At 42.6% G+C, this 9,521-nt stretch overlaps 1 protein-coding gene across 2 annotated transcripts in view; it reads right to left on the bottom strand.

Moving 5' to 3' along the window:
• Positions 1-3,010: 3,010 nt before the first annotated feature.
• The window catches only part of NRG2 (neuregulin 2), a 93,762-nt gene continuing 87,251 nt past the window's right edge, over positions 3,011-9,521 (bottom strand). For both annotated transcript variants that reach the window (XM_060278136.1, XM_060278137.1), the window contains exons 7-10: positions 8,076-8,199; positions 6,432-6,559; positions 5,173-5,397; positions 3,011-4,206 (exon numbers count right to left, since the gene is read on the bottom strand). In XM_060278136.1, the coding sequence (XP_060134119.1) occupies positions 3,555-4,206; positions 5,173-5,397; positions 6,432-6,559; positions 8,076-8,199 (1,129 nt within the window). In that variant the 3' untranslated portion in view covers positions 3,011-3,554. The remainder of the gene's footprint in view (positions 4,207-5,172; positions 5,398-6,431; positions 6,560-8,075; positions 8,200-9,521) is intronic.

Here is a 9,521-nt window from a genome sequence, read left to right as displayed (position 1 = left end):
TTAGTGAAAACTAGACTCTTGGCAGTTATATATATAAAACAAGGCAATGTGTTAAAGAAATCAGGCAGATGCAGATAAGAAATCTGTTTTATTAGGTAGGCGTAATAAAACCTATGTAGAAATGCATGAAAACATTAAAATAACTTTATGGGCTCTTTGGTGAATGAATCTGCATATGATGTTTCACGCAAAGGAAAGCAGAAGTCGCATAAAATCTCAATAAATCTAGAATAAACCCCAACGTACCTGTCCATCTTTTTACAAAATGTCAAAAGGGGAATGGGATACCAAAAATGGCTATTAGGGCTGCACTTGCTGCTTAAAGACTGCACCACTTCCATCCTGTCAAACATTTCAGAGATTTTTTTTCTAAAAAGGCACTCTGTGCTCAGAGCAAGGAAGAGCACACACAAACACACATTTTGCTGCTGGTGTATGCAGCACTAATAAACTACTCCAAACAAAACTCATCTTTCAAACGTTTCATTTCATGATGGATCTGGTTGTAGTTATGACAAAATATAGCTGCCATTTCAACGCACTCAGCAGGTATCACACACTTCTACCCGCTAGGTCCAGGGCCTTGTGCTCCAGCCTGAAAAACTCATGATTTTCAACATAGCCTCATCTGAGGTCAGCGCTGGCTCCTGTGTCTTTTACCCAGTGTGAACAACAAGGCTCCCTGTTGATGAAACTCAATGGAACTTCAGTACCTTACTGGAGTCTAGACAGAGCTGCATTTTATTGCAAAATCATGATTCAGAGTGTGATTTGAGAATAGATTTTCATAAGTTTTCTCCTGTTCAAAGGCTGAACCTACACCAGAAAAAGGAAATAGGAACTTCCTGAGGCTCATGACATCTCAGCTATCCAGACATCAATATACTTACCTGTATGACGTGGGCATTGGAACAATGACTTTCCCTGCTTGGAGGTTGGAGGGAGAAGGGGTATTTATTTTCTTTTGTAGTTTAAGCTCATTGTTTGCAGAATATAAAAAGTGAGGTTATTCATTTTGCAAAACCCTTTTTTTTTAAAAAAAAAGAACTGGCTGAACAAGCCATAAAATGGTAGGTGCATTCAAATCCTATGCTATTTTTTTCCCAGAGGAAATTTGTACAGGAGTGCAGCTTTAATACGATTGCAATTTTATGCCAATTTGGGACAGATTATTGGTGTGTCAGAACCGGGGATGGAGGGGAGATTCAATTTGCTACACGTCGGAAGCCTAAACCCTCAAATTCACACTTTCTGGAACAATATGTGAACTGAAATATAACTATCCTTTGAAATTTGCACTTATCTGAATTTTGCAATGCAATTCTCCAACCAACTAATGCTTTTTAAAAATGATATATTACAGGAAAGTGTGCACAGAATTACCATTGTTGTTGTTAAAAATAATATATTAGTCAAGATAACAAAGAAAAAGGAATTATATTAAGGGGAATTGCTTGCAAAAAATGTGTACAATAGTCAAAATTGTGTATAAAATGTGTTTATTAGGAGAAATTCACACTAAAATGAAAATGTGTTTTTTTATTTTAAAAAAATCACACATTCCTGCAAATTGTGGAGAACTGAATTCAGGATTGGAAAAATGAAAAACTGAGATATCTGAGATTGATAGATCCTTCCATCCCTAGTCAGAATTGGCTTTGACAGCCCAGAAGGAAAGGGATGGTGATTAGGCCAGGTCTGCTATTACAAAATCAGAGAACTTTAGTCTAGATCCAATTGAGACCTATAATGGCTCCCAGTCTTTCATTTTCTCTCTCACCACTGACTGTGAAATTGATTTTAGAATCTTGGTAGTCATTTCTTACTTTTATTTATAATATTTAAAAAGTTCAAGTGTTAAACAGTCAAGAGTTCTGACATTCAGACAATCCAGAGCATTTTTTTCTTTTCTTTTTTACAATCATCTTTATGACAAATTAGCAGCGTTTCTATTGGACCCTGTTGTGGATGAGGAACAAAGGGTTTTAAAGTACTTTATTGCTAAAAGTTAAAAGAAATACACTGGCAATTGTATTTTAATCTTCTCAGTCACAGCTTCTCCATGCATCCAATCTACAGTATCTGAAATGCAAAGGACATGCAGAAGTCAAAAGAGAAAAAAAGAAAAGAGGCAGGCTAGGATGTAAACCAGGGGGCCCCACGAGGAACGGAAAGGAATGGAGGGATCTCTCTCGGCCATGGGAGTTCTCTTGCCAGTTGTACAAAGAAGTTGTCTCAGAGCTGCTAGTGACACAATGGGATGCTGTGCGGCTGTCTAAAATATAGAGATACTGGTATATATTTTTAAGAAAGTCATTATGAAACGCCAGAACGTTGCAATAACAACTGTCTTTACAAAACATGGCACACTGGTAGTGGCATTTATTTTGTTTCTTTTTTGGGGGGGGGAGGTAGCGGCAAGAGCTAGCATGCTGATGACGCTACTTGTGACAAGGAGGAGGAGGAGACAGCTAGTGCTCGGGGTGATGTACTTCAAGAGATTGTTAGCTCACTTTGGGCTTTTAAAATAGGTGCGCACATGTCATCAACAGCCCCTGGACCTTCCAAGTTTGTTTTATGACCAAGCCAGCATCAGCATCTGGGCTGCACCTTTTTTTGGCTCTGAAGAACAGACAGCAGATGCTCAGAGTCACTGATGAACAGCTAGCGCTTGTGCTCAGTAGCAGGGCTGAAGCAGATCTCAGAATCGGCATTTCTTGAAGTAGTCCTATTTAACCACACTGTTTCGAAGTATTTAATTTGTTTGATTATCTGGTTTCCCCTTGCTCATGGATCTGTTTAGAATAAGCGCTATATTGTAAGGGCCGTTGCTACTGTGTGCTTTTTTCACTTCCTACTTATCTTGTATTTAAAAACGTAATTACCAGTACATATTATTTTCCCTGAAAGGGAAAGGTACTTATGGAAACATTGACACATATGTGTGTGTGTATGTGTGTGTGTGTGTGTGTGTGTGTGAGAGAGAGAGAGAGAGAGAGAGAGAGAGAGAGAGAGAGAGAGAGCACAAAAGAGAAAGTGTATGTGTGCGCAACACTTTAAAAGCACTAGATTACCAACATCCAAATATCAAGCAATTTAAAAGGGTGTTCTTCTTCAAATGGAAAAGTGCTTATTAAAATATTCCATAACAACTTGTCCTGAACATAAAGCTCATGATCTCAAGAATGCTTAAATGTAATTTTCATTGTGGACTCTGGCATTAGCGTACAGCAAAAGGCACCACGATTTTTTTTTAAATGATTTGTAAGTAGTCAAAAATTGGCCCATCTCTTCCAATTTTTTTTGTTGATTTCTTCTTTTCTCAGAAGCTGTAAATCAAGATGTTACGTATAAATAGAGATTCCTTATAAAAAGGTCTTTGCCATTAGCTATTATAAGACATCATTGCTAAAATGAAAATAAAACATTTCATATTTTTTTTCTTTTTTTATATATAAAATAAAAATTTGTCTTTTCTGTTGTTCCTCTCCCCCCCCCTTCCTCGGTCCTGGTGTGTTCATGGGAGTGGGCATGAGGAAGAGTCGGTGTGGCCTCTAAGGGGGTGCTGAATCTTGGTTGGATCTGCTATTATGTGTCGGTTGGCTTCCTCCCTGTGTGTTGCATCTGTCGAAGGAATAGTAAGTCCTGCTCTCGGCCAGGCGATACAGAGGGGGTGAATCAGGGTCCATTGCCTCCATGTTTCTCATACTTAAGAAAGGAGTGCTCTCGGCCACCAGCTCCTCATCAGATTCGCTGTACGAGGCGCTGCTCACTGAAAAGGAGTCTCTAAGCATTTTGCCCCTGTGTGACAGGTGCCCATTCAGTTTAGATTTTCTCCACCGCCTGCTGTTGCTGCCCGTTCTCTTTGGCTGATCTAGTGCAGAGATGTACTCGTGCGTCGTCTCATATTCATCGTCCTCCGTGATGCGGAAGGGGCTGGAGGGCATGCTCCCCGTGCTCTCGTTCAGGTAGCTCCTTCTTTGGTAGTAACTCTCGTACCTTTGCATATCTTGGGAAGGGATCTGGTACCTTCGGAGCAATGGCTGCTGTTCCTCCACCTGGAAACTAATGGATGCTGCAGGAGGCAGGGAGACTGCATGAGCTGAATTAGGAGAAGTGATCTCAAAGGTGGGCATGTGGGCTGATACTGAGCAATGGAAGTCAACCGGCGACAGGCGTGCTGGGGTGGTCAAGGCAGATACGTACCTAGAAGAAGAAACAAGGGCATTGGGATCAAGCCGAAGTGTCACAATGAAAAGCTCCCCACCCTACCCCGTTTAGCACACAACTTTAAATCCAGCCTGAGTTAATGCTTTCTAATAGCCCAACTTGCACATAAATATTTTTCCTGTTTGTCTGTGTGTTTTATTTACAATGAGATAGAAAGAGGTGGCAGGGAGAAAGTCATCGTCCCCGGGGCCTGGGAAGAATGACCACACTGACAGGAGCAAGGTGGGAATTCTCATGGAGTTCGGTCAAATGAACCTAATGGTCAGGGGTCCCTTTACCTTTACCTACCTTTATTGTCAATGCACATCCACATTTACCACATTTACCTTTCACGCCACACTTTCTTCACTCTCCTGGTCTATGTCCAAGTGTTGTTGTTGTTGTTGTTGTTGTTGTTGTTGTTGTTGTTGTTGTTGTTGTCATCCCACTGCTTTCCCTAAGAAAATCTGCTCTTTATTGCTGAATCAGAGCAAATGGCAATTCAAGTTTTCCACAGAATGCCATTTACTCCAATTCAGCATTAAGCAGCAAGGTTTTTGCAGGGAAAGCAGTGGGGCAAACAAACAAAACTGTCGGACACAGACCTGGAAAGCCCAGACCTAGAAATGCAGAGCAAAAGTAAGTGTGGACGACCCCTTAGCCATTATCCTACATGACCTTTTAATGTGTGTGTGTGTGCGCGCGCGCGCACTCGTGCACTCGTGCACTCGTGTATGTGTGTTGCAAACAAAAACAAAAACCTTTAACTCAGTTTATTCATCTTGACTCTGGAATTGATGCTCAAAGCTCTCACCCTCCCTCTCCTTCTCTCTCACAGTTTCATGAGAGAGACTGGACATTGTGCGAGGGGGAACTTTTCTCTGCTTTTCAGGTCTGTGAAACACCAGCCATACTGACAAGCAAGTGGGAATAGCAAGCGAAAATAACAACAGAAAACGAGACCTCTCACTATGTGGCGAGTCTCGAAGGGAATCCACCGAGTCTCTGTATTGCATCATGGGGATCCTTTGCTCCTCGCGAGCATAGGCAGCCTCTCTCCGAGCGCGAGCCTCCACGCAGGCAGGGCTGTTGCAGTTGCTGGTTCCCACTGAAGACAGCATAATCCCAGACTGGCAGTCTGAACTCAGGCTTTCTGTCTGCTCCAAGCTCCAAGTGTGGCTTCCGTGTCTGCAGATCAAACCAGAGCAAGACGTGACTTCTGATCCCTCCCAGCAGCCTCATACGGCATAGATCCACCCAAATTACTTAGCAGGCTTGACTTGTGAGAGAATAAAATGGGCTAACGCCATGCATGCAGCTCTAAGCTTCTTGGAGAAAGAGGATGGGGTAGAAAGGAGGCTGTGCCCTGTGTTACCTACCCCAAGAGAATGTTGCTTTTCGCCACACCGGGAAATGGGCTTTGCATATACATGGGCATGGAGGGGTTAAGAGCACAGAGTTCCATGCGGAGCATTTTCTTTGGGACCCACATCACCCCTTCCACCATTCCTTCTGAGTGCTCAAACCCTCTCAGAGCTGGACAGAAACACTCAAAGGGGCATAACCATAGCTGCCAAGTCTCCCGTTTTCCCCGGGAAATCCCCGTTTTTCCAGCTGTTCCTAGCTGAAAAAAACGGATTTTTTTTGTCCCCCCCCCCGGTTTATTCTGGCGCGACGGCCATTTTGGAACTCGGCGGAGCATGCTCAGAAGCGACTTTTGATGCTGCTCTGCCCAGTTCCAAAATGGCTGCAGTGCAATTTCTGGCGCGTTGGCCATTTTGAAACTGGGCAAAGCAGCATCAAAAGTCACTTCTGAGCATGCTCCGCCTAGTTCCAAAATGGCGGCAGCGCTACTTCCGGTCTGCTATTTCCGACCCGGTCCCTTATTTCTCTGACAGCAACTTGGCAGGTATGGGCATAACTGGTTTTTAGAGAGAGCGCCAGGCTGCTCCCCCCTTCCTGACTGCCTCTGCCTCTAGAAAGACAAGAGGACCCTGCTAGCATGAGGGAGGTGAGATCTGAAAGCAAAATGCCACAGGCACAAGCAAAAGTCAATTACTGAAATTAAACTGTTGCAAAGGAGGCCAGAGGCCTGCAAGGAACATTTCCATCATGTCATTAACTGAAGGGCTTTTCTGCACTCCCAGATGTTGGCATCTGCACAGATCAATAGGCAGGTAAGTTAAGACAAAGCTGAGTTTTGAAGCTGGGATGTGGAGTACCTTTGCCTTGAAGTCGGAGACCCCGTGGAGCACGGGTGGGATGGTGAGCAAGAATGGCTCCCTGAAAAAGTGGTCTCTGCTTCCCTTCGTATGACATGCTCGGTAGCAGGAACGTTTTTCGACATATACTGGGTGGAGAGTCACAAATTATCTGACATCAATTTTAAGCTGAAAACATTGTTTTATTTATAGGCTTGTTATAAACCATACTACATTATACTACATTATGCTTTACAGAGGATAAGAATTAGGCCAGCCAATTCAGATTGCCCTAAATATGCTTGACTTTTGTTCTTCAATTTCAGAACCTCCAAAACAATTAGCCTGCCTGGAAGTGCTGCTTCTGATTGCTTTTAAAAGCTTATGACCTTGTAATGCTAATCTCTTGGCGCTGGCATCTCCCCAGCAGCAAAGCACAAAACACCAAAGATGCAGAGCAACACAGATCACCAGAGGAGACAACTTGCATATAACAGCAATAGTTGCATCACCCGAGCAAAAAAACCGATCTCTTTAGAGATATTTAAGCCTTGCCAAAATATTAAGCCAGGGAGGAAATGAAACCCCTTTCCACACACCAAATAGCACCAACTGAAATGCATAGATGCTCATCTCAGGCTACCCAAATGAAGCTGACACTTATTATCATGTTTAATTCCTACCCAGCCTTTTAGCCCAGGACAGGGCTCTCAAAGCTGCATATGACAAAAAGCAGTAAGATTAAATTGCAATTTTTAAAAGAAACAGCTATAATAGCAAATTGGAATTCTCCAATCAATTGAGCCAAAGGTGGGGGCTGCTGCATGATGAAGGCCCATAGCTGCCAAGTTCTCCCTTTTTTTAAGGGATTTTCCCTTATGCTGAATAGGCTTCCTCGCGAGAAAAGGGAAAACTTGGCAGCTATGTGAAGGCCCTCCCCCGCTATCCTTAGAGGACAGCATTGCAAGGCGGCTGGGGGGGGGGAGCAGCCTGAAGACACACCGTGGCTGTCAAAGTGGGCAGCACAAAGGATGGAAGGATCTGCAAATTTCAGTGATCTCCACATTTCATTTTCCAATCTTAAATTCAGCTCTCCACATTTCCACAGCAATGAAAATTATTCAGCGTTTTTGTGTGAGTTTCTCCAAACCGACTTTTTAAAGTGCAGTTTTACATAATGCACACACTTTTGCAAGCAATTTGTCCTAATACGATGCATTTTTATATTATCTCCACACTAACAGGCTCCTTTTTCATGCAAACCTTTACTGTGAATATATGCATATTTGTAAACACCGTTTGACTGGAGAAATACATCACAAAATTCAGTTAATTGCCAATTTTGAAGGAAGGTTCTGTGTTTTGGTTCTCAGATTGTTCTAGAAAGTGTGAATTTGATAGATCCACCTCTAAACGCAATGAATTTTCTCCCCTGTCCCTAGGCAACACACCAGGTGTGTTCGTGGGCTGCTGCTTGCCCACTCGGCTGCTATGCACCTGCAGGGACTTGAAGTAGCAAGCTCTGTGCCTTTGTCTCTCAGTGTCCTTTTCTCCCTTCCTCACATATAGCAGCACCATTTCCCTCTCTGTCCTTGATCTATCCCCTCCCCCCATTGCCATTTAAGAGGTTCCCACACCCTGAATTTTTTTTAAAAAGCTACTTACATCAGCCATCTGAATTTCCTCAGGGTCCAGCCGGGGGTGACTAGGTCCGTTTGCAAGGTTTCTGTTCTGATGGGCTGGACACATATTTTGCCGCAAATGGTTATGCATTTGATTCCTCTGTTTTCTAAAGAGTTAAACAGATTAATACATTTTACTGATGTTTGCCTTCACCCCGAAAAGATAATCAGATACGAATAGGGGAATAAAATGACGAAATGTTCTTTGAGGATTGGAAACCTTTGTAGAATATCTAAAGAACTATTGTAATTCCAGGAAAATGCCAGTGGGATTTGAAATAAGAGCAACAGTAGAAAGACATTAATGCCAATAACTTAGGATGTACATATGGAGTGTTATAAGTTAAAATATACAGCATTAAACATAGAACATCATGGAGGAAGGGATGGGAAGTCAATGGAAAAATTAAATGTATTGTTGATGGCAAAGTATGTAAACCTTTGAAAATGAAATGGACATTAAAAAAAAATAGGGAAATAAAAAGTTTGACAATGATCAGCTCTTTTTACTGCATCCTCGTGCCAAGGAAGACAGGGTCCCCCTTGGACAAGCAGCTGGGAATTAGAAATTTTGGCTTGCGCTCAATCTTTGCAGTTTGCATATGGGAACTTTATCAAATTAGATAAGACACTGGAGATGCATGAAGAGAACAGTAGTGCAATTACTTCAGCTGGAAGTTGTTCTTAGCACTACTTAGCAGGCATCCCCAAACTTCGGCCCTCCAGATGTTTTGGACTACAATTCCCATCTTCCCCGACTACTGGTCCTGTTAGCTAGGGATCATGGGAGTTGTAGGCCAAAACATCTGGAGGGCCGCAGTTTGGGGATGCCTGCTTTAGAGGCATGGTTTTCCATTTGTGCATTGATGTATTGAGAGAGGGAGCCTATTGGCTTACATATGGTTTCAATTTCTCTATGTGGAGTTTTTTGTTTGGTTTTAAATCATTTTGGGTTGCCTTGAGTGAGATAAAGCAGCTAAAAATAGTTAGTAATAATTAGTAAATGATGATGATGATATCTACACTTCAGTAAACTTTCACTATTACAGTTCTTTTGCACCACTTTTGTTTTGTTTTGTTTTGTTTAAAGATTTTCCAATTCACACTTCAACAGCTTTTTGCCTATATTTTAAAAATGGTTTACAATGTAACTTACCATGGGTGCCAACAATGGCACCTGAGGGTGTCAGAGTAGCAGCACTGGTGTTGATTGCTGGGGAATGGAAGTGGAGCAAGGCGGCAATGCATAGCTGCCAAGTCTCCCGTTTTTCACGGGAAACCCCCATGTTTTGTTACCGTTTCCCACTGTTATCCTGAATTGATTATATCCCGTAAATATCCTGTAAAGCTCCTGCCTGCGGCCATGTCCTGGCTCCCGGCTGTCTGCACATATCTGGACATGCGCAGAAGCGATTTCTGGTGCCCAGAC

The sequence above is a fragment of the Zootoca vivipara genome, chromosome 8 (genome assembly GCF_963506605.1).
Source record: "Zootoca vivipara chromosome 8, rZooViv1.1, whole genome shotgun sequence".
Lineage (NCBI taxonomy): Eukaryota > Metazoa > Chordata > Lepidosauria > Squamata > Lacertidae > Zootoca > Zootoca vivipara.
This window is presented reverse-complemented; position numbering and strand designations above follow the sequence as displayed.